The following is a 26401-nucleotide window of genomic DNA, read 5'->3' as shown; positions in this document are numbered from 1 at the left end:
ATGGTATTCTCTGTACGCTCGACCCCACGGCACCCAAAGCTACTGAGTTGCCTGCGTTCTGGTAAACCGTGGAGTGTTGGGTTGAGCATGCAGAGATTAACACAGAGACCGGGAGGTTTTAGTCAGCAAACACAACTTTACTAGGCCATAAAATAAACATAACAAACAAAATCACATAGGTTTGGCTCGGTTCTTCTTCTCAGCTTTGGCTCTGTGTCGGTCTCTCCCGCGGTGTGCCACAGCGCTCCTTTTATGTTGCCTCCACAGCTGGTTGGCACTTTCCCCTAATTACCTCCACTTGGAGCCATCCGTGTCGAGGTGGTGCCCAGCTAGTGTACTCCCAGGAGAGGGAACCAACGCCGCAGCCCCGTACCTCTCCTCTATTGTCATCCCACGGGGTAGACCTCCCGGGATACAACAAGATATATAACATAATATTCATGTCAGTGGGAGAATTTACTTCTATCAGATGCCTTTTATGAAGAGCTTTGCGGTATCTTTTTGCACATAGAAAACCCTTTCAATTTTAAATTGAAAAAAGAAAAGAAAACTACAAACGTTGAAAAACGACAAACCTGAAGGGGTGGTCACTTTCTCGTTACTTTTACAGAATATAACTATGGTTTTACAAACGGTTAGGAAGTAATTATTCATTTTCCTACTTTATTAAAAACATAAGTGTATACTGGTAGGTATTTTAATTAAAGATTTATGCAAGGTGTTCTCTTGTCTTCTTGTATTTCAGGCCAGAAGTGTTGGAGTGTGACTTACAACCATCAGAGGATCTGTGCCTTGAAGGGGTCAACAGTGAACATATCCTGCTCTTACACATATCCCAGTTATCATGAGATCAAAAAAGCTTTCTGGTTTACTAAATGGTCTGATATGGATGCTGAAGATCTAAGCTCAGTAGCAGGGTATGAGGGTCATATAGAGTACCTTGGGGATAAGGAGAGTGACTGTACCCTGAGAGTGACAGATCTGAGATTGAGAGACTCTGCTCGGTACATTTTCAGATTGATAACATCCGGAGAAAAGTTTGCTGGCTCATCCGTCTCCCTGACTGTCACAAGTAATCTGTCACTCATCTCACATCTATTACTGTAATTACCTTATTAGGGGCAGTCATACAGAAACTGTGGTGGTATGTGATGGAAAAATACCAAATGTTGTATTTCACATAAGAGGACATATATAGGAGGATATTAATGATTTGTTTCCTTTTACTTCAGATGTTGTGTTGGTGATGGATCCTACATCTGTGTCAGAGAGGGAGAATGTCACACTGACATGTAGGACCAAATGTACACTGGACCCCATCACAGTCTACAGTTGGTATAAGAATGGACAGCCTATACCAAACAGCAACACCTACTCTCCTGTCTATATCCTATTCTCAGTCAGCAGTGAGGATACAGGCAGATACTCCTGTGCTGTAGAAAGCCATGAGGATCTCCCCTCTGCTGAAGAGAATCTCACTGTCAGATGTAAGTACAAGGGGCTTAAATCTTTAGTTTGGTATATTAACATTGTAGTGACAGATATTAGCTTCACATGATATTTGAATAGATAATCTTCAATAAGTGGGTGAATCTAAAAGTAATTTTGTGGAAAAGTACATTTGTGGAAAGTTAATAGAATATTTTTAACTGACCTAATTTGTACTCCTTCTAAATCCACTGTCTTTTACGTCAGATGGACCAAAGAACACCTCATTGTCAGTCAGTCCCTCTGGTGAAATAGTGGAGGGCAGTTCAGTGACTCTGACCTGCAGCAGTGATGCCAACCCACCTGTGGACAAATGCACCTGGTACAAGAAGAACGTAACCTCACCAAAAGCATCAGGACAGAGTTACAGCATCACTAACATCATCTCTGAGGACAGTGGAGAATACTATTGCGAAGCTAGCAACATTAAAGGGACAGAGACTTCCATCCCTGTCCATATTAATGTCATGTGTAAGTATGTCATGTTCTGTCTATTACTGGTGCTCTGTGATATGACTGTTTTTAACAGATACGCACTATAAACACATGTACACATGGGATTTGTGTTTTAGATATGTGGTAGTAGAGTAGGGGCCTGAGGTCACACACTTAATGTGTTGTGAAATCTATTGTGAATGTATTGTAATGTTTTAAAATTGTAGAACTGGCTTAATTTTGGTGGACCTAAAGGGGATCCATAATAAATACAACTACAAACAGATATATGTTCTAACCTCTTGACACTTAAACCCAGTAAATCCTGCAGCAGTGTTTTCCTGGGTTCCTGTGGTGGGGGTGGGGGCTGTCCTGACTGCTGGAGCTCTTCTAGTCACCATCTACTGCTATATGAAGAGGTGAGACAGCCATTTACATCTACTGTATTAGTAACATATAAACCTCCACTAGAGGTCAGTAGAGAGCATAACTCACTCTGTTCCTCTTTACAGGAGATCCACAGGAGGAAGTGATGCCACAACAGACACACATGTGATTATATCAGTTACACCTCCACCTCCACACCTGGTGACATTAATCTACTGTATCACGACAGTCTCTTTCACACTATTTTCACTGTTACCATGTTCCCTCTCTCTGCACAGAGTGTCCATCATGACCCTAACAGTGACACGTACACAAGTCTGAACATGAAGACCTGGTCACCTGACTATGACACTCTGGAGGTAAGTATCTTATTATGTGTTTGTGTTTTATACAGTATTTGAATGTGTTTAGAGAAAATGATAGAGTGGTGTCACAAAGTGCTCATGCATTTCTCTCTCTCCACTCCATCCCTCCCTCCCTCTCACGCTCTCTCTTTGCCTCTCCCTCACTCTCTCGTTCTCTCCACAGAGTGTCCATCCTGACCCTAACAGTGACATGTGCACAGCTATGAAGAAGAAGACCAGGTCACCAGAGTGACACCCTGGCAGTAGGTGTGTGTGTGTGTGTGTGTGTGTGTGTGTGTGTGTGTGTGTGTGTGTGTGTGTGTGTGTGTGTGTGTGTGTGTGTGTGTGTGTGTGTGTGTGTGTGTGTGTGTGTGTGTGTGTGTGTGTGTGTGTGTGTGTGTAAGTGTTCATAAACACTTCATGAAGTGGTGTGTAAAGTGTTCATTCAATGTGTCTTCTTTCAGAATGTAAAGGACTCCCCCAGTGACACAGCCCTTCAGATTAGATTAGATGCTGAGCCCTCAGATTATGAGAAATGAAGATAACCACCACAAATTCTGGACTGAAGAGAACCACCACAGACCTGGACTGAAGAGAACCACCACATAACCTGGACTGAAGTCAATCAACACAGAACCTGGGCTGTGGAGAACCATAACAGAAACTGGTCCGAAGAGAAGAGAACCACCAATGTTTTTTGCTTGTAATGTTAATTGTATATATTGAAGATAAATAGGACGGATTATACTTTAACTCTTTTACAATGGGACATTTCCCCCCAAAATTATTACATCATGTACTTTTCTCAGCAACTAATATGGATAATATTGAAAACAGCTTTTAGAATGTTTTGCTCTCTGACCTTGTTGCTCCTGATGTGTTAATAGATGTACTTTGTATTGCTGTCAGACGTTATTGTGCCATGGCATTTATGAAAAGGAATATCATAATCATGCTTGTTTTATGGTGAAATTATTAATGATGATGTACTTCCGAAACAGTGTGATTCAGTGTAAATTATGCATTTTGTTGTAAATGAGCTCAAAGTTTAAGACAATAAATACAAATACATGTTGCGTGAAATATTACAGCCTAGTCTGTCATTCTTTATTATCTGTTAACTTGAAAATCTTAAAAAGCTGAATTTATAGAAGTTTTTATTTTTTACATTTTATTTCACCTTTATTTAACTTCTCTAGGGTAGGGGGCAGCCCAAATTAAACTGGCAGCTACTCATCCCCAGAAGATAAGGTATGCATATCATTAGTAGATTTGGATAGAAAACACTCCGAAGTTTCTAAAACTGTTTGAATCATGTCTGTGAGTATAACAGAACTTATTTAGCAGGCGAAACCCCAAGGACAAACCATTCAGATCTTTGTTTTTTGAGGTCACTCTCTTTTCAGTGAAATTTCATTGGGAAACCAGATTTCTAAGGGACCTGCTTGCAGTTCCTACCGCTTCCACTTGATGTCAACAGTCTTGAGAAATTGGTTGAGGTTATTCCTTTGTGTAATGAAGAAGTACGACCATCTTGAACGAGAGTCACATGAAGTGTCCTGTTAGATAGAAGCGCATGACCAGAAAGCTAGCTATAGTTGGTTTTAATCCTGTATTGAACACAGATCATCCCGTCTTCAATTTTGACGATTATTAACGTTAAAAAATACCTAAAGTTGTATTACAAAAGTAGTTTGACATTTTTTGGCAAAGTTTACAGGTAACCTTTGAGATATTTTGTAGTCACGTTTGAGCAAGTTGGAATTGGTGTTTTTATGGATCAAAAGCGCCAAATAAATGGACATTTTGGATATATATCAACGGAATAAATCGAACAAAAGGACCATGTGTGATGTTTATGGGACATATTGGAGTGCCAACAACAGAAGCTCGTCAAAGGTAAGGCATAAATTATATTTTTATTTCTGTGTTTTGTGTCGCGCCTGCAGGGTTGAAATATGCTTCTCTGTCTTTGTTTACTATTGTGCTATCCTCAGATAATAGCATCGTTTGCTTTCGCCGAAAAGCACATTTGAATTCTGACATGCTGGCTGGATTCACAACCAGTGTAGCTTTAATTTGGTATCTTTCATGTGTGATTTAATGAAAGTTAGATTTTTATAGTAATTTTCATAGTAATTAATTTGAATTTGGCGCTCTGCATTTTCTCTGGCTTTTTGCCAAGTGAGACAGTAGCATCCCGCCTAAACTCAGATTTTTGGATATAAATATGAACTTTACCGAACAAAACATACATGTATTGTGTAACATGAAGTCCTATGAGTGTCATCTGATGAAGATCATCAAAGGTTAGTGATTCATTTTATCTCTATTTCTGTTTTTTGTTACTTCTCTCTTTGGCTGGAAAAATTGCTGTCTTTTTCTGTGACTTGGCTCATACCTTACATAATCATTTGGTGTGCTTTCGTCGTAAAACCTTTTTGAAATCGGACACTTTGGCTGGATTTACAACATGTGTATCTTTAACGCTACCGTCCCACATACCCTAGAGAGGTTTATTTAACCAGGCAGGTTAGTTGAGAACAAGTTCTCATTTGCAACTGCGACCTGGCCAAGATAAAGCAAAGCAGTTCGACACATACAACAACACAGAATTACACATGGAATAAACAAACATACAATCAATAATACAGTAGAAAAAATCTGTATACAGCATGTGCAAATGAGGTAGGATAAGAGAGGTAAGGCAATAAAAAGGCCATGATGGCAAAGTAATTACAAAATAGCAATGAAACACTGGCATGGTAGGATGTGCAGTAGATGAATGTGCAAGTTGAGATACTGGGGTGCAAAGGAGAAAGATAAATAAAAAAATAAAAAAATACAGTATGAGGATGAGGTAGATTGGATGGGCTATTTACAGCTGGTGCTTAAAGCTAGTGAGGGAGGTAGGAGTCTCCAGCTTCAGAGATTTTTGCAGTCCGTTCCAGTCATTGGCAGCAGAGACCTGAAGGAGAAGCGGCCAAAGGAAGAATTGGCTTTGGGGGTGACCAGTGAGGTATACCTGCTGGATCGCGTGCTATGGGTGGGTGCTGCTATGGTGACCAGTGAGGTGAGATAAGGCAGGGCTTTACCTAGCAGAGACTTGTAGATGACCTGGAGCCAGTGGGTTTGGCGACGAGTATGAAGCGAGGGCCAGCCAACGAGATCATACAGGTCGCAGTGGTGGGTAGTATATGGGGCTTTGGTGACAAAACTTACGGCACTGTGATAGACTGCATCCAATTTGTTGAGTAGAGTGTTGGAGGCTATTTTGTAAATGACATCGCCGATGTCGAGGATCGGTAGGGTTAGGGTTAGGGTTAGGGTTAGGGTATATTACGAGGGTATGTTTGGAAGCATGAGTGAAGGATGCTTTGGTGCAAAATAGGAAGCCAATTCTAGATTTAATTTTGGATTGGAAATGTTTAAGAAGGTGTCATAATCGACCCATAAAATAACACAATATATGTCACATATTACGGCTTTCATATTCCTCCTCCTCGGACGAGGAGAGGCGATAAGGATCGGACCAATACGCGGAGTGGTTAGTGTCCATAATTTATTAGCATCGAACTGAACACTATATGAAGCAAGATAACAAAATGAAAATGAAAACCGACAAACAGTCCCGTGTGGCACAACGACTACACGGAAGACAAACACCCACAAAACACACGTGAAACCCAGGCTGCCTAAGTATGATTCTCAATCAGGGACAACGATTGACAGCTGTCTCTGATTGAGAATCATACCTGGCCGAACACAAACATCCCAACATAGAAAATAACACATAGACAAACCCACCCAACTCACGCCCTGACCAACTAAATAAATACAAGAAAAAGGAAAACAGGTCAGGAACGTGACATCACAGCAGGTGTAAGTATATAGGTCATGAGAGCGTTATGACCATATTATGACAGGTTATGACAAGTTATGTCAGCTGTTATGAAATATTGTGACATGGTCATGACCAAGTCGTAGCGTGCTATGACACTGTGTCAAATAAATTGTTACCATTGGGGTCAATTCCAGTCAATTCAGAAAGTAAACCAAATTCCAATTCTACATTTTCACTCATTAAAAAGCTTTGAAGATAATTGGAATTAGAATTTCAATCTACTTCTTGAAAATAGTGGAATTGAAATGGAACAACTTGCTGGTGGTTGACATCATTCTTATTCTGCTCCTGCTGCTGATGTGCAGAAGTGTTAACGGAAACCTCAGTGAGGTGTGAAATATAACTATTTAAAGTGAAGTGGAGACACTTAACAGAACACATCGGAATAACATTAGGATTTTATCCTTTTAGAAATGTTTTTAGATTGTTAAACAGAGCAACTAAAATATATGAATGAGACCATACCTGCTACAGACCAGAGAATGACCACCAACACACTTCCTGCTGTTCTCAAGGCCATTGTTGCATCTCCCACCCTGCAGTCTTAGAAACATAAACAACAACTCACTCTATAGCTGGTGAAAAACTCCACCTGATACATTGAAGTATAACTTCTTAACCTCTAACGCCTCACAAACCCGGATCCGGGAGCACCCCCATCAAAAAAGCTGACTAGCATAGCCTAGCCTAAAGCCACAGGGATATCATATAATAAAATGTTCATGAAATCACAAGTCCAAGACACCAAATGAAAGATACACATCTTGTGAATCAAGCCATCATTTCTGATTTTTAAAATGTTTCACAGGGAAGACGTAATATGTAAATCTATTAGCTAACCACGTTAGCAAAAGACACCACTTCTTTACTCCACCATGTTTTTACTCCATCAGTAGCTATCACAAATTCGACCAAATAAAGATAGAAATAGCCACTAACCAAGAAACAACCTCATCAGATGACAGTCTGATAACATATTTATTGTATAGCATATGTTTTGTTAGAAAAATGTGCATATTTCAGGTATAAATCAGAGTTTACCATTGCAGCCACCATCACAACTCTCACCAAAGCGACTAGAATAACTACAGAGACCATCGTGTATTAGCTAATTACTCATCATAAAACATTTCTTAAAAATACACAGTGTACAGCAGATGAAAGACACAGATCTTGTGAATCCAGACAATATTTCAGATTTTCTAAGTGTTTTACAGCGAAAACTCAATATAGCGTTATATTAGCTTACCACAATAGCAAACATCACAACAGCATTGATTCAAGGCAAAAATAGCCATAACGTATAAACACCAAAATATATAAATTTTTTCACTAACCTTCTCAGAATTCTTCAGATGACAGTCCTATAACATCACATTACACAATGCATATAGAGTTTGTTCGAAAATGTGCATATTTAGCGTCACATATCGTGCTTATACAATGAGAATAGTGTCCAAAACCTCAAGCAATCTGTCCGGCGCCATCTTGGAGAGGCACCTATTCTAATCGAAAACTATTCATAAACTTGACAAAAAAAATACAGGTTGGACAGCAATTGAAAGACAAATTAGTTCTTAATGCAATCGCTGGGTTACATTTTTAAAATTAACGTTACTTCAAGCATACAGCGTGCGCTAAAGCGAGACCGCACCATAATTCATGGCGGAATTATTATTTGACATTTGTCAACATAAGTACGAATTAACAGCATAAAGACTGCTTACTATTTGTTGGGCTTCCATCAGAATCTTGGGCAAGGTGTCCTTTCTCCAGAACAATCGTCTTTTGGCTGAAAGATGTCCTCTTGTCCTGTCGAATTAGCCGCTAACGTTAGCCACCCACTGGAGAGGAGTCCTACTAGTGAAAGCGCGTCACAAAGAAATCCAGGAAAATCGCAATAAACTGCTATAAACTGCTATAAATCGGTTTAAATTAACTACCTTATGATGTCTTTAACAACTATAACGAATAAAAACATGACCGGAGATACAGAACTGCTAAAACGAAAGCTTTGCAGGAGGCCATAGTGATGTCCCTGATGCGCCAGGCGCACCGTTGAAAAGGACGGTACTTCCGTTCCACGGTCTTATATAAGGCCCCAGATTGCGCAATCGACTCCATTCAAATTCTCACCGCTTACTGACATCTAGAGGAAGGCGTATGCAGTGCATGTAGCCCGATGGCTTACATGGGGACTTATAAACTGGCCTCAGAACAGGGACCTCGATTTCTGAAATCTCACTCCCTGACAGGAAATGTGCTGCAGAATGAGTTCTGTTTCACTCAGAGAAATAATTCAAACGGCTTTAGAAACTAGAGAGTGTTTTCTATCCAATAGTAATAATAATATGCATATTGTACGAGCAAGAATTGAGTACGAGGCAGTTTAATTTGGGAACTCATTTTTACAAAGTCGAAATGGCGCCCCCCTAGTGTCAAGAAGTTTTTAAGCTGGTGAATAATGTTGTGGAAAAAGCCTAACAGTCTGGTCCTATACCCAGTCACCAGTTATAACAGTCTGATCCTAGACCCAGTCACCAGTTATAACAGCCTGATCCTAGACCCAGTCACCAGTTATAACAGTCTGATCCTAGACCCAGTCAGCAGTTATAACAGCCTGATCCTAGACCCAGTCACCAGTTAAAACAGTCTGATCCTAGACCCAGTCAGCAGTTATAACAGCCTGATCCTAGACCCAGTCACCAGTTATAACAGTCTGATCCTAGACCCAGTCACCAGTTATAACAGGCTGATCCTAGACCCAGTCAGCAGTGAGGATGCAGGGAACTACTCCTGTGCTGTAAAAGGCTTTGAGAGAATCCTCTCTCCAGAAGAGACTCTCACTGTCAGATGTGAGTACACGGGGTGTTGATATATCTACAGTGAAATTCATTGATATCATCTCTCTAATACATTGGTCTACATGTCAGTGTAATATACTAATCTATACTAATTTACATCATCTCTGTAATACATGGTTCTACATGTCAGTGTAATATACTAATCTATACTAATTTACATCATCTCTGTAATACATGGTTCTACATGTCAGTATAATATACTAATCTATACTAATTTACATCATCTCTGTAATACATGGTTCTACATGTCAGTGTAATATACTAATCTATTCTAATTTACATAATCTCTCTAATACATGGTTCAACATGTCAGTGTAATATACTAATCTATATTAATTTACATAATCTGTCTAATACATGGTTCTACATGTCAGTGTAATATACTAATCTATACTAATTTACATCATCTCTGTAATACATGGTTCTACATGTCAGTATAATATACTAATCTATACTAATTTACATAATCTCTGTAATACATGGTTCTACATGTCAGTGTAATATACTAATCTATACTAATTTACATAATCTCTCTAATACATGGTTCAACATGTCAGTGTAATATACTAATCTATACTAATTTACATAATCTCTCTAATACATGGTTCTACATGTCAGTGTAATATACTAATCTATACTAATTTACATCATCTCTGTAATACATGGTTCTACATGTCAGTATAATATACTAATCTATACTAATTTACATAATCTCTGTAATACATGGTTCTACATGTCAGTGTAATATACTAATCTATACTAATTTACATAATCTCTTGGTGTCTTACATGTTATATGAGTTGTTATTTTTTCTATCTTCAACACCACATGATCCAAGGAACACCTTAGTGTCAGTCAGTCCCTCTGGTGAAATAGTGGAGGGCAGTTCAGTGACTCTGACCTGCGGCAGTGATGCCAACCCACCTTTGGAGAAATACACCTGGTACAAGAAGAACGTAACCTCAGCAAAAGCATCAGGACAGAGTTACAGCATGACTAACATCATCTCTGAGGACAGAGGAGAATATTACTGTGAGGCCCAGAATGGAAGAGGATCTATGAACTCTGCAGCTCAGATGATCATTGTAGCAGGTAAAGTTACATCTTCAATACTTCAATACAAATTGACAGGTTTCAAGCTGATCTTAAGTTTTGACTGATTACACTTTGGTTGATAATTATGTGTTGGTTTATCATGTCACAAGTCTTATAAGATCCCAAATTATGAACATGTATTGTGTTGATATTCTATAATATGTTCGATTTTAGATTATAAGAACATGCCATGTACTCATATCGTCCATTTGATCTTTTAGGGAAACAGACCTCAGTTCTGACTGCAGCTGTAGGAATCATAGTGGTTGTTCTGGTTCTCATCCTCTGTCTCTCTGGACTCATGTGGTTCAGGTAAGTGAGATTGCATATCTTTTATATAATTGCACTTTAGGAACTTCATTGAATAATTGATTGATATCTTCGTACATTCATTCATGTGTAAAACAGGAAGAAGAACTCCAAACCCACCTCCAACACAAGAGACACAGCAGACGATGAACAGGTGAGTCTGTTGGAATCAGAAGATGACTGTGATGACTGTGTATTCTTTGTGGAACATTTCCACTCCTCATGTTGTCTGTTCTTTCTCTCCATCAGGGAGACTCTAGTCCTGTGTATGACAATGGCTCAAGCATGGCCATGACCCCTACTGCAGCACAGACAGCGAACACAGACGACCAGGATGACATTCACTACGCCAGTGTCCACTTCTCTCACTCCAAAAATCAGGAAGTGCCCCTGTACTCCACCGTCCAGCTTCCTCAACCACAGAAACAAGACGAAGATGTCCAATGCGCTGCTGTGGAATTCAACCGCCTCAGTGCTGCCACCCAGTGAGCATATTCTGCCATTACAACAACATAGAGTCAATACTATAACATTGTGAACACAGCATTAAATGAGAAGTTTGCTTGTTTACAACCAAATCTGGATGTCCAGTACACTGCTGTGAACGCTTTAGACAGCTCTCTTCAGGGGGAAAAATCAACTAAAAAATACCCCAGCTATTATCACCTTGGCTGCAGTAGGTTCATTCACCTCAGTCCATCTACAAATACATAACCTATTAGCTATACAGTTGTATTGTTATACCCCTGAAAGGGAGGACATATGGGAAATGATTCACACTGACACACTAATCAGAGAAAAAACAAAATCGTATGACATTTTTAGAACTTTATTGTGTGCATGTTGATAGTATTATAATGTCGGACTTTAGGGAAGATAGGTGCTGTGGAGATGTTCATATTGAAACATATTTTTTTAAGATCCTAAAATGTTTGATTAGAGTACAGATTTTGTTAGGGGAACCCACATGGGGCCCCGACCCCAAGTTTGGGAACATCTGTAAAAACATATCCCTCTGCGTCCTCTCTCTCTGTCTCCTCTACTTCCACCTGCATGCATTGCAACCTGCCTCAGCCTCTCCACTGAGTGCCACATAACTGTATGTCTCAGTTTTCTACTCTCTGTAAAGGACTTAGTAGTGTATGGTTTGCTCCTGCTGAGGTAGGCTCCGTTTAACATTAGCTTCTTACTTCATCCTTCTAGCTGGCTAAGTAATATTAACCAGAACCCTTCAATGTTACTGCAATAGAAGTCTCTGCCGGCAGCTATCCTCCAACCTGACTGACTGACTTACAGTATGAATCTATAAGAGACTATTTACCAGTTGTGCACTCATTCTGTGAGAGTGATTTCTTTGTGCGGGGGATGTCTTTAGAAACGGCAGGAGTCGCGGAAAGGTTAAAAAATAATGCCTTTTGTCCGGCATCTCGCAAACACATTGTTCTCAATGAGTTCTAAATGGTACCCTATTCCCTATTTAGTGCACTACTTTTGATCTGAGCCCTATAGGCCCTGGTCAAAGATAGTTTACTATAAAGGGTACAGGGTGCCACCATTTGGGATGCATGTTTGTTTAATTTCTGTTTCTCTCTCCTCAGACCTGCAGCAGTACAAGCAGCTGAGGAGGACCCCTCTGAAATCTACAGTACAGTCAAGAAACCCAGAACCAAGAAGACCTGAACACAACAAACCCAGAAACAAGAAGATCTGAACAGAACAAGTTTGACAAAAAACTTGTATTTCTGGACCCATATATTCAAACTATGTGACATAAGGCCTGAGAGGTTGTGGAATATTGGCCATTATAAACTGGGTGGTTTGGGCCATGAATGCTGATTGGCTGAAAGGCGTGGTATATCAGACCGTATACCATGGGGATGACAGAAAATGACTCTTTATTGGTCTAATTACATTGGTCACCAGTTTATAGTAGCAATAAAGTATTTATGCATCATACCCGTGGTATGTTATCTTATATACAGTACACACTTCTGAAATGCTGTTTCAGCCAATCAACTTCCAGGAACCAAACTATTAAGTTCATGTTTTAAGTATCCCTATATTTCTGTTATTACGGGGCTATCACTCAGTCAGGAGTGAGTCTGCGCAGGGAGTCCTGCTGTTGATGGACCTAGTCTGGAGTGTAATGGCTACCTTGTAGTTTGTTCATACGGTGAAGTAAACTTTGTTCAACTGGAGCCTTGTTGTTGTGTCATTTTGAGTTAACACAAACGACCCAGTTTATGTATGTAATAATATATGCCGTCTAGCACACACTTTTATCCAAATTATTCACTCAGTCATTACAGTCATGTGTGCATAAGTCTTTCATATGGGAAGTCCCAGCAGGAATGGGACCCATGCTCCATGCAATTTGTTTTATTATGTTATATGTCTGAAACAATCATCAAACTTGTGAGACTGTATATGAAGGCTGACAACAATAGTTATTGTGTTTCTATTCAATGTAATTTCGTCATATGTTACTATTATATGATACAGATAGTAAAAGTTTGCTTGATTTTTTTATATGTATTTTTTTTGCTTTATTGACAAAGTTATGGCACAATTGTACAGTAACTACAGTACATACAGTAACTACAGTACATACAGTAACTACAGTACATACAGTAACTACAGTACATACAGTGACTACAGTACATACAGTAACTACAGTGCATACAGTAACTACAGTACATACAGTAACTACAGTGCATACAGTAACTACAGTACATACAGTGACTACAGTACATACAGTAACTACAGTACATACAGTAACTACAGTACATACAGTAACTACAGTGCATACAGTAACTACAGTACATACAGTAACTACAGTACATACAGTAACTACAGTGCATACAGTAACTACAGTACATACAGTGACTACAGTACATACAGTAACTACAGTGCATACAGTAACTACAGTACATACAGTAACTACAGTGCATACAGTAACTACAGTACATACAGTGACTACAGTACATACAGTAACTACAGTACATACAGTAACTACAGTACATACAGTAACTACAGTACATACAGTAACTACAGTGCATACAGTGACTACAGTACATACAGTGACTACAGTACATACAGTAACTACAGTGCATACAGTAACTACAGTACATACAGTAACTACAGTACATACAGTGACTACAGTGCATACAGTGACTACAGTGCATACAGTGACTACAGTGCATACAGTAACTACAGTACATACAGTACATACAGTAACTACAGTACATACAGTGACTACAGTACATACAGTAACTACAGTGCATACAGTGACTACAGTGCATACAGTGACTACAGTGCATACAGTGACTACAGTGCATACAGTAACTACAGTACATACAGTAACTACAGTACATACAGTAACTACAGTACATACAGTAACTACAGTACATACAGTAACTACAGTGCATACAGTAACTACAGTACATAGAGTAACTACAGTACATACAGTAACTACAGTACATACAGTAACTACAGTACATACAGTGACTACAGTGCATACAGTAACTACAGTACATACAGTAACTACAGTACATACAGTAACTACAGTGCATACAGTAACTACAGTGCATACAGTAACTACAGTACATACAGTAACTACAGTACATACAGTAACTACAGTACATACAGTAACTACAGTACATACAGTAACTACAGTGCATACAGTAACTACAGTACATACAGTAACTACAGTACATACAGTAACTACAGTACATACAGTAACTACAGTGCATACAGTAACTACAGTACATACAGTAACTACAGTACATACAGTAACTACAGTGCATACAGTAACTACAGTACATACAGTAACTACAGTACATACAGTAACTACAGTACATACAGTGACTACAGTACATACAGTAACTACAGTACATACAGTGACTACAGTACATACAGTAACTACAGTACATACAGTAACTACAGTACATACAGTGACTACAGTACATACAGTAACTACAGTACATACAGTAACTACAGTACATACAGTCACTACAGTACATACAGTAACCACAGTACATACAGTGACTACAGTGCATACAGTAACTACAGTACATACAGTCACTACAGTACATACAGTAACTACAGTACATACAGTAACTACAGTACATACAGTAACTACAGTACATACAGTAACTACAGTACATACAGTCACTACAGTACATACAGTAACCACAGTGCATACAGTGACTACAGTGCATACAGTAACTACAGTACATACAGTAACTACAGTACATACAGTAACTACAGTACATACAGTAACTACAGTGCATACAGTGACTACAGTACATACAGTAACTACAGTACATACAGTAACTACAGTACATACAGTAACTACAGTACATACAGTAACTACAGTACATACAGTAACTCAAGTACATACAGTAACTACAGTGCATACAGTAACTACAGTACATACAGTAACTACAGTACATACAGTAACTACAGTACATACAGTAACTCGAGTACATACAGTGACTACAGTGCATACAGTAACTACAGTGCATACAGTAACTACAGTACATACAGTAACTACAGTACATACAGTGACTACAGTACATACAGTAACTACAGTACATACAGTAACTACAGTACATACAGTAACTACAGTGCATACAGTAACTACAGTACATACAGTAACTACAGTACATACAGTAACTACAGTACATACAGTAACTACAGTGCATACAGTAACTACAGTACATACAGTAACTACAGTACATACAGTAACTACAGTACATACAGTGACTACAGTACATACAGTAACTACAGTGCATACAGTGACTACAGTGCATACAGTAACTACAGTGCATACAGTAACTACAGTGCATACAGTAACTACAGTGCATACAGTAACTACAGTACATACAGTAACTACAGTACATACAGTAACTACAGTGCATACAGTAACTACAGTGCATACAGTAACTACAGTACATACAGTGACTACAGTACATACAGTAACTACAGTACATACAGTGACTACAGTACATACAGTAACTACAGTACATACAGTAACTACAGTACATACAGTAACTACAGTACATACAGTGACTACAGTACATACAGTAACTACAGTACATACAGTAACTACATTATATACAGTAACTACAGTACATACAGTAACTACAGTACATACAGTAACTACAGTACATACAGTAACTACAGTGCATACAGTAACTACAGTGCATACAGTAACTCGAGTACATACAGTAACTACATTATATACAGTAACTACAGTACATACAGTAACTACAGTGCATACAGTAACTACAGTACATACAGTAACTACAGTACATACAGTAACTACAGTACATACAGTAACTACAGTACATACAGTAACTACATTACATACAGTAACTACAGTACATACAGTAACTACAGTACATACAGTAACTACAGTACATACAGTAACTACAGTACATACAGTGACTACAGTACATACAGTAACTACAGTACATACAGTAACTACAGTACATACAGTAACTACAGTGCATACAGTAACTACAGTACATACAGTAACTACAGTGCATACAGTAACTACAGTGCATACAGTAACTACAGTACATACAGTAACTACAGTGCATACAGTAACTACAGTACATACAGTAACTACAGTACATACAGTAACTACAGTGCATACAGTAACTACAGTACATACAGTAACTACAGTACATACAGTAACTACAGTACATACAGTGACTACAGTGCATACAGTAACTACAGTGCATACAGTAACTACAGTACATACAGTAACTACAGTGCATACAGTAACTACAGTACATACAGTAACTACAGTACATACAGTAACTACAGTACATACAGTGACTACAGTACATACAGTAACTACAGTACATACAGTAACTACAGTACATACAGTCACTACAGTACATACAGTAACCACAGTACATACAGTGACTACAGTGCATACAGTCACTACAGTACATACAGTAACTACAGTACATACAGTAACTCGAGTACATACAGTAACTACATTATATACAGTAACTACAGTACATACAGTAACTACAGTGCATACAGTAACTACAGTACATACAGTAACTACAGTACATACAGTAACTACAGTACATACAGTGACTACAGTACATACAGTAACTACAGTACATACAGTAACTACAGTACATACAGTGACTACAGTACATACAGTAACTACAGTACATACAGTAACTACAGTACATACAGTAACTACAGTACATACAGTGACTACAGTGCATACAGTCACTACAGTACATACAGTAACCACAGTACATACAGTGACTACAGTGCATACAGTGACTACAGTACATACAGTCACTACAGTACATACAGTAACTACAGTGCATACAGTGACTACAGTACATACAGTCACTACAGTACATACAGTAACTACAGTACATACAGTGACTACAGTACATACAGTCACTACAGTACATACAGTAACTACAGTACATACAGTGACTACAGTGCATACAGTCACTACAGTACATACAGTAACTCGAGTACATACAGTAACTACAGTGCATACAGTAACTACAGTGCATACAGTGACTACAGTACATACAGTAACTACAGTACATACAGTAACTACAGTACATACAGTGACTACAGTGCATACAGTAACTACAGTACATACAGTAACTACAGTACATACAGTCACTACAGTACATACAGTAACTACAGTGCATACAGTAACTACAGTGCATACAGTCACTACAGTACATACAGTAACTACAGTGCATACAGTAACTACAGTGCATACAGTAACTACAGTGCATACAGTAACTACAGTACATACAGTAACTACAGTACATACAGTAACTACAGTACATACAGTAACTACAGTGCATACAGTAACTACAGTGCATACAGTAACTACAGTACATACAGTAACTACAGTACATACAGTAACTACAGTGCATACAGTAACTACAGTACATACAGTAACTACAGTGCATACAGTAACTACAGTACATACAGTAACTACAGTACATACAGTAACTACAGTACATACAGTAACTACAGTGCATACAGTAACTACAGTGCATACAGTAACTACAGTACATACAGTAACTACAGTGCATACAGTGAGATTAAAGCTTGATTTAAAGCCTTTTGTCCTTAGAAGAATAACAGTCCAAAATGTTGTCTAACTAGTAGTTAGAGAATAGGTTACTTCATTGTTTAGTGAGAATGTGACGTCACATAGAATGAGTGCTATGGTCTCCAACATGGCGTGGCTCTTGACCCCCTAACTGTTGACCAAGGTCCTAGGTCAAGGTCCTAGGGGTGGATGGGAGAGAGGAGATCCCTTGGAGATGTGTCTTTTACCCCCCTGACAGCCCCACTGAGTCTGTTTTTGGGATAGAGCTGGGGGGGGGGGGGGGGGGGGGGGGGGGGGGCAGTGGAGGTCAATATGGGCGACCCTTCTGTTAGGCCACACCCACAGGAAGTGTCACTGAATGATGTTGTTGAACAGATGCATGGGCTGCGGTTCAAACTCATAAAAGACACACCTACGTCCACTTACCCTCGCCTTATGCCCTTGGGGAATCCCCGTCGCCATCTTGGAGGGCGGTCCAAATGATTAGCCAAGCAAGGGAAGTTTACAACGTAAGCCCCTCAGCCCTCGTTTTTAGTTGAGATTGCAAGTGTACAATTATGTTCACTTGCAAAACCTCATGCACCGTCCGGATATGACAGAGGGAGGAAGAGGAGAACAATGAATACAAAGATTAAAGAAGTGGGTGAGGGACTGTCTCCCTACTTTAAAAGGGAACAGGAGGCTTGGATAGAATGGGGTGTTGGGGGGTGTCACCCCTTTTGTAGTCCTCTGGCACACAGCACAGACAGCATACTGGACACACAGTATGAGTGTGTGAAGTGTCAAAGCGAAGAGGAGTGCTCCTCTGATTTCCTTCCCCCTCTCCCTCGGCCTGAGCTGTGAAGCATGTCATCATTGATGCCATATGATGGAGATGATGTCATCATTAGAATCTTGAGGGGGGCGTTTCCCAGGCAACTGCCTCTACAACAACCATGTTGTAGACACCAAAGGCGGGTCATTTCAGGGTTTGTCCCCCCCTTTGATACAGCTGATGATGAGTGTACATTGAATGTGTTTGTAGAATAGAATGAATGACATCATGGAACTGACCAAATGTAAATTGAACTTTGACCTGTTCCATGTAGAACTCAGAGGGACAAGGCAACACATTCTAATATATTATAAACATTCCATATAGAATAGTCAACATATTGTTAACATGGTTCTGTATTTAAATAAAAGTGGAAATGGGGGACATTTTGTCCATTTTAGAAATGTAGGGCCAATTTTAATACAGTAACCTCCCTTTTCTGACATGTTGGTCCTCTTGCATATTAATGACTTAAAGAGGAAGGACAGTTCTGTATCAGCTACTTGTGTTCTGACTACTTTCAAAATGTTTAAATCACAGAACTGATACTTACTAGCAGTTGCCACTCATTACCAGTAAGTTGACTCACTGTACAAGACCTCTCCCCTTCACTTCACTCTGTAAGTACTCTTGACAATATCTTGAAATATAGTTTTGGGTAATTTGTTTTTAGTCATTAGTCATATTCTTGAGGGTAATGTATCATTTTACTTTTTGTTATGTTTTGATCTGTGTTTTGGTTGTTACATCAGGGTCAGTATTCATAAAGTGTCTCAGTGTAGGAGTGTTAATCTACATAGGGATGAGATGATGATTGTAACATAGCAGTGTGTGTGTGTGTGTATGTGCGTGTGTGTGTGTGTGTATGTGCGTGTGTGTGTGTGTGTGTGTGTGTGTGTGTGTGTGTGTGTGTGTGTGTGTGTGTGTGTGTGTGTGTGTGTGTGTGTGTGTGTGTGTGTGTGTGTGTGTGTGTGTGTGTGTGAGAGTGAGAGAGAGACACAGTGGATTTATCTGAGTGCCTTTCAGGACCAGACTGATAGGGAGTAGGGTTGACATCTATACTGTGTAGGATGCGATTGTGTGTGTTGTTGTGGAAATTCTAATCAAGTGTGGGAGACTTTGTTGTTTCTTCAAACAATTGATAGGTTCTTGTTTTTCAGAGTGAATAACTCACGGACACTAGAGAAGCTTTAACAAAGTTTATTTCTGCCCAAAGGTTCTGTACAGCTGCATTCAGACAACCCAACATTTCTCACATCACAGATATATACATCCCACTTAAGACACTCCTCCTTCTCTCCAACCCTTACATCTTATGGTTCTACAGGAAGAGGGTGACAAGATACTAAACCCTTATTACTCCCTTCAGGGGATCTGACCTCATCTCCTGACCTCAACCCTTCCTTCACCTAATACACAGATGTCCATCTGTCTCCCTTATAGCAATCCTTTGATCTCCTCCCGTCCAGCCAGCACATTCCACAGCCACTCTGTCTTTCTACAGATCTCACTCCTTTATATACTCTGTGTCTGATCTATCATGTCTTTAATATCTTAATGTTCAAAATGTTGAATCCAACACAATCAACCTTTATTTATTATTGCAATAAGGAGCGGTTAACAGACACATCAATTGTATATGTTAAGAGCCCAACGAAGAAGAGTTGGGTGTCAGATTATATTAGAAAAGTACAGCCCCCCTTTGGGTGGTGTGACAAACAGAACAACAGCAGTGAGGAAGTACTGGTTGGTGACCTTGAAGGACTATAGAACTGAGAAACTGTGGTTGGCATGTGCTGAGGTGCTTGTTGAGAAATGTTGTGCCCTTTCTCAATGCTCATTGTCTCTACACTGTTCTGAAAGAAACCAAAACCATTTGTCCTGCTCGTCTCTTACAGCTTAATTCAGTCAACTGCTAAATATGGAATAACAGCACTTTGTCTGTAAGTCCGAAACCAAGGCTCAGTCACGTAGACAAAGAGGAAGTGTTCTAGCAGAAGTGTTCTCATCAGTACATCATATGACTTTAGTTAAATGCAGAGATACACTAGATAAACATTATTACAGATTTGAATTAAATGCATAGATACACTAAACATTATTATAGCAATTTGTGACACAATACAGTGCATGTGTGAGCCTTTGTGTGTGTGTGTGTGTGTGTGTGTGTGTGTGTGTGTGTGTGTGTGTGTGTGTGTGTGTGTGTGTGTGTGTGTGTGTGTGTGTGTGTGTGTGTGTGTGTGTGTGTACGCATGTGTGAGTGTTTGTGAGTCACTTGCTGTTTAGCCTCACAGCTTGGGGATAGGAGCTATCATTGAACCTGGTGGTCAGTCTTTAAGCTGCTGTACAGCTTGACGGACTGTAGAGGATTGAACATTTATCCTCCTATATCTGGGGTTCTGAGAATAAAACAGCTTCAGAACCATCAATGTAGAAATATGTGTTTACAGTTCTACATATCTGTTCAATAAGTGATTGTTGTTGTTGATTATTCTGATTGTGATGATGGTGGTGATGGTGATGATGATGACTCATCATACAGCATGTCATCTTAACCCTCCTCCTGTTGCTTCATGTTCATTCATTCTGTGTTCCCGCTCCAAAATGACCAACTCATTATAGCTGATTATAAATCCATAATAACACGTATATTATCACCTAATGTTGTGTTACATCTTTTTATCAACTTAAGTTCTTGTGAACATTATAAGTTTTGAACTTCTATTTGCTATTTATGGCCTGCAGGCCTCATTGACCTGAGCTCATACAACTTGTTGTTGAGTAAAAAAAGCATAATGTATGGATTATTTTGATATGACAAATACTCAGATGAAACATATTGTGCTATTTATCACAGACTACTTTGTGTCAAAGTTTAACAAGGACTCTCTCATCCTCACCAGTGGCATGATCAAAGATATGATCAAGAGCCTCACATACAGTATATCGTTTGGTCATTGTGATGCCACAGAATGAATTGTGAGCAAGGCCTCAAAAAAGAGCTACGAGAAAAGTTCTATATATTATTGAAACAATGTTGCGACTGTTTGTTAGAATGCCAACAGGTGTGGTTCCCATGGGGGAAAGATTATATAGGCGAAAGATTCCCGTGGGGTTGCCATGGAAACCAAGAAGGGGAGTGAGGTGTGTGTGTGTGTGTGTGTGTGTGTGTGTGTGTGTGTGTGTGTGTGTGTGTGTGTGTGTGTGTGTGTGTGTGTGTGTGTGTGTGTGTGTGTGTGTGTGTGTGTGTGTGTGTGTGTGTGTGTGCGCTCAAACAAACGCATGTGGGGGTCTGGGAGAGGAAGTGTGTCCATCTGATGAATGGGCATGTGCCTGAACTCCATTTTATACACTAATTGTAGTCTCACACATTCATTTCTCATTTTTATCTGGGAACACCACAGGTGTACAAAAGTTAAATAAAACACCCAAAATGTAATGAAAATCATCCAAATGTATTGTGTGTGTTCAGATGCCCTGTGTGGACAAAGTCATGGAACCTTATGACAATCAGATTAAATGAACTACATTTTTCAGATGGAAAACTTGTACATCGGTCCAATTAGACCGGAACACAGCAGGAGGGTTAAATAGACAGATGTAGACAGACATGCAACACATCACACACATTACATACATAGTGATATAGACTAACAGACAGACAGTATTCACATAGACAACCATGTAGCACAATACAACACAACACAATATGAGCCTGGTTCATTTTCAGTAATGAGGCCCTGTACCCCATTTACAGTTTCTACTTCAATGTATCAAGTGGAGTTATTCACCAGCTATAGAGTGAGTTGTTGTTTATGTTTCTAAGACTGCAGGGTGGGAGATGCAACAATGGCCTTGAGAACAGCAGGAAGTGTGTTGGTGGTCTTTCTCTGGTCTGTAGCAGGTATGGTCTCATTCATAACTTTTATTTGCTCTGTTTAATTACCAGACATTACTAAAAGGAGAAGAATCATAATGATATTCTGGTGTGTTCTTTAAATAGTTATCTTTCACACCTCACTGAGTGATGCTTATCTGTGTTTTCCATTCACACACAACTCAGCAACAAAGTGTTGACAAATCCTACTTTTACTGTGAGCCAATAGACCTGGGCTTAATTCTGATACCATTGTGTTTTGTGACTGTGTTATAGTGGTACTGGGTCAGGATGGCTGGAGTGTGACATACACCACTCAGAGTATCTGTGCCTTGAAGGGGTCATCAGTGGATCTGTCCTGCTCTTACACATATCCCAGTGGTACAGTCACAACAACCCTCTGGTTCACTAAAATTGATGCTGAGGGGAATCCTGTTAGTCTGAGTGATGACCCAGACTATAAAGGTCGTGTGACGTATCATAGAGATAACAAGAATAACTGCACTCTGACAATCACAGACCTGAGAGAGAGTGACGCAGCTACGTACTGGTTCAGATTTATAACAGATCAGACTGGAGGGAAATATTCTGGTGATCCTGGAATCACTCTGTCTGTCACAGGTAAAGTTGCGTTCAATAAAGCAAAACTGTTGAATTACATTTAGTTCAGGAAAATTGTTTTTGGTTTTGTATTTATGAAATACAAAATAATATGATACTATGTCTATATAGCAATTGTAATGTCTTTATTGATCTGTTTGAGAATGTATTGTATCATGTGATGACACTAGACAACAGGTGATTCAGGTTTATGTTGTCTACTCCAGATGTGCAGGTGAAGGTGACTCCTTATTCACAGATTTCAAAATGGAAGACACTGACCTGTAGCACCACCAACTGTCCTCTGACGGGTAACCCCCCCTACATCTGGTACAAGAACGGACAGATAGTAACTGAGAATACTTCCCCCTATTCAGTCCTCCCTAATGCTGTAGACAGCTACTACTGTGCTGTAAAAGGCCATGAGGATCTCAGCTCTCCTGCAGTGTGTGAGTACAGTACAATAGTACAGTATTCTACTTAGCAAGTATCATGTATTCAGGCAAAAGAGACATGTCTTACTTTATCAATCATTACAGAACAAAAATGCTTTTTTTACTCATTGTCTAAATTACTTTAAGTTATTATAATTATTATGAAAGTATTGTGAATTACCACTTTGGGATATTCATATTTTACATCAGATAAACCAAAGAACACCTCAGTGTCAGTCAGTCCCTCTGGTGAAATAGTGGAGGGCAGTTCAGTGAATCTGACCTGCAGCAGTGATGCCAACCCACCTGTCCAGAGTTACATCTGGTGGTACAAGAAGAATGGAAGTGACTATCAGAGTATGACAGGACCACAGCATGTCTTCAATCAAATCCAGTCATCTGACAGTGGAGAGTACTACTGTGAGTCCCAGAATGAGATGGGGACAGACAGGTCTAGGACCATAAACATGGATGTGAAGTGTGAGTAAAGTACAGCTCAGTGTTTGAATGCCTTAGAGTTTTAAATAGTTCTCTGATTTAACAGATTATACATGTTTGACATAACAGGTCATTTGTAAATAAACTACTGTCCTAACCCTCTGACAAATGATCCTTTACCAGATGGCCCAAAGAACAACTCAGTGTCAGTCAGTCCCTCTGGTGAAATAGTGGAGGGCAGTTCAGTGACTCTGACCTGCAGCAGTGATGCCAACCCACCTGTGGACAAATACATCTGGTACAAGAAGAATGGATCTTCACTGACAGGATCTGAAAAGACATACAATTTCACGACCATCAGCTCTGAGGACAGAGGAGAATACTACTGTGAGGCTGAGAATAAATATGGACGTCTCAACTCTTCTTCTGTGTCTGTGGACGTTCAATGTTAGTACACCTAACCTCATCTTTTGATCAGAGGATCACATTTAAATTCATATTCAAATCACAAGTAAAACACTATTTACAATGTTGTTACATATTATCCACCAGATGGCCCAAAGGACACCTCAGTGTCAGTCAGTCCCTCTGGTGGAATAGTGGAGGGCAGTTCAGTAATTCTGACCTGCAGCAGTGATGCCAACCCACCTGTGGACAAATACACCTGGTACTTTCAAAATGAGACTTTTCTAAATGGATTTGGAGAGATCTACAACATAAGTAACTTCCAGTCTAAGGACAATGGACATTACCACTGTGAGGCCTGGAATAGAAGAGGATCTAGGAACTCTACAGCTCTGATGATCTTTTTACCAGGTGAAGATTCATCTTATATATTTCAACACAAAATTACATTTCAAGCTAATATTAAGAATTATACTTTGGCTTATCATATTTTGTAATAATTAAATAATGTAATAATTTGCAATGAGCACTTATCAAATATTGTATTATTGTCCTGCACTAAGTTTATTTAGAGATTATAACATGCCAGCACTCGTATCTTCCATATTTTAATTTAGAGAAACAAACATCAGAAATCATAGTGGTTGTTCTGGTTGTCATCCTCTGTCTCGTTTGCTGCATGTCGCTCAGGTGAGGAGAAAATGCATATTTTTATGATTAATACACCTTAGCACTCTGATCTGTTATTAACTCCATATTAACTAATTCATTCATTCTACATTTGCCTTTAAGTCATTTGGCAGATGCTCTTATCCAGAGCAACTTACAGGAGCAATTAGGGTTAAGTGCCTTGTACAAGAGGACATCGACAGATTTTGTTACTTAGTCGACTGGGAGAGTCGAACCATTTACAGTTTGGTTCCTGGCGCAACGATCTTAACCGCAAAATTGTATTGGTAACATAACAACTTCCACTAGAGGTCAGTAGAGAGCAGAATTCACTCTGTCCCTCTTTACAGGAAATGCACAGGAGGATGTGATTCCACAGCAAACACACAGGTGATTATATCAGTTACTTCTCAACCTTCGGCTCCACAGAGTGTCCATCCTGACCCAATCGTGTCATGAACACAGCTCTGAACACGATAACCATGTCCCCTGACTACGACACTCTGGCAGTAATTTATTATTATAAATTAATCTATGTATTTGTGTTTTATACAGTATTGAGAATGTCCCTCCCTCTGCCTCTCTCGCTCTATCTGCCTCTCTCTCGCTCCACAGAGTCCATCCTAACCCTAACAGTGACACGGACTGAAGAGAACCACCACAGAACATGGACTGAAGAGAACCACTACAGAACATGGACTGTAGATCTTCAACACCAAACCAAAGCAAGGCCTTACACCTCTATTCTCCTGCTATCGTATTGCTATCATATCTAGAAGATTTTCCAGACCATTAGTAATGAAGAAAATGCTGGATTTGAACAATCATTCCTTGATATTATAATGATGTAGATTGATAATAAATGGGATAGATTATGCTTCTACTCTTTTCTGTGGGATTTTGCCATTTACAGTTTTTTTGAATACCTAATGTACTTTTCTCCGTGACTAATATGGATACTATTGTTAACAGCTTTTTAATGTGTATTGCTCTTGGACCAAGTTGCGCTTGATATGTTCAAATGATCTACTTTGTATTGCTGTCAGGCATTATTGCGCAATTGCCTTGATGAAAAATAATATTAATACCATAATCAAGCTGGTTTTATTGTCAAAGTATACATTATTACCTATTTTAGACACATTAGAATATGTATAGATAACAGGCTACATTATACTATATATGGATAACAGGCTACATTAGACTATATATGGATAA

At 39.3% G+C, this 26401-nt stretch overlaps 1 protein-coding gene across 1 annotated transcript; it reads left to right on the top strand.

The window, feature by feature from the left end:
* On the top strand, positions 1-26401 carry LOC120032453 (B-cell receptor CD22-like). The gene is made up of 11 exons (XM_038978557.1): positions 1-61; positions 746-972; positions 19320-19335; positions 23166-23258; positions 23465-23686; positions 23882-24151; positions 24293-24556; positions 24662-24925; positions 25132-25204; positions 25534-25573; positions 25799-26401. The coding sequence occupies exons 1-11, from the start codon at positions 1-3 to the stop codon at positions 25808-25810; spliced, it is 1542 nt and encodes a 513-aa protein (XP_038834485.1). The 3' UTR covers positions 25811-26401.

The sequence above is a fragment of the Salvelinus namaycush genome, chromosome 39 (assembly GCF_016432855.1).
Source record: "Salvelinus namaycush isolate Seneca chromosome 39, SaNama_1.0, whole genome shotgun sequence".
NCBI lineage: Eukaryota > Metazoa > Chordata > Actinopteri > Salmoniformes > Salmonidae > Salvelinus > Salvelinus namaycush.
This window is presented reverse-complemented; position numbering and strand designations above follow the sequence as displayed.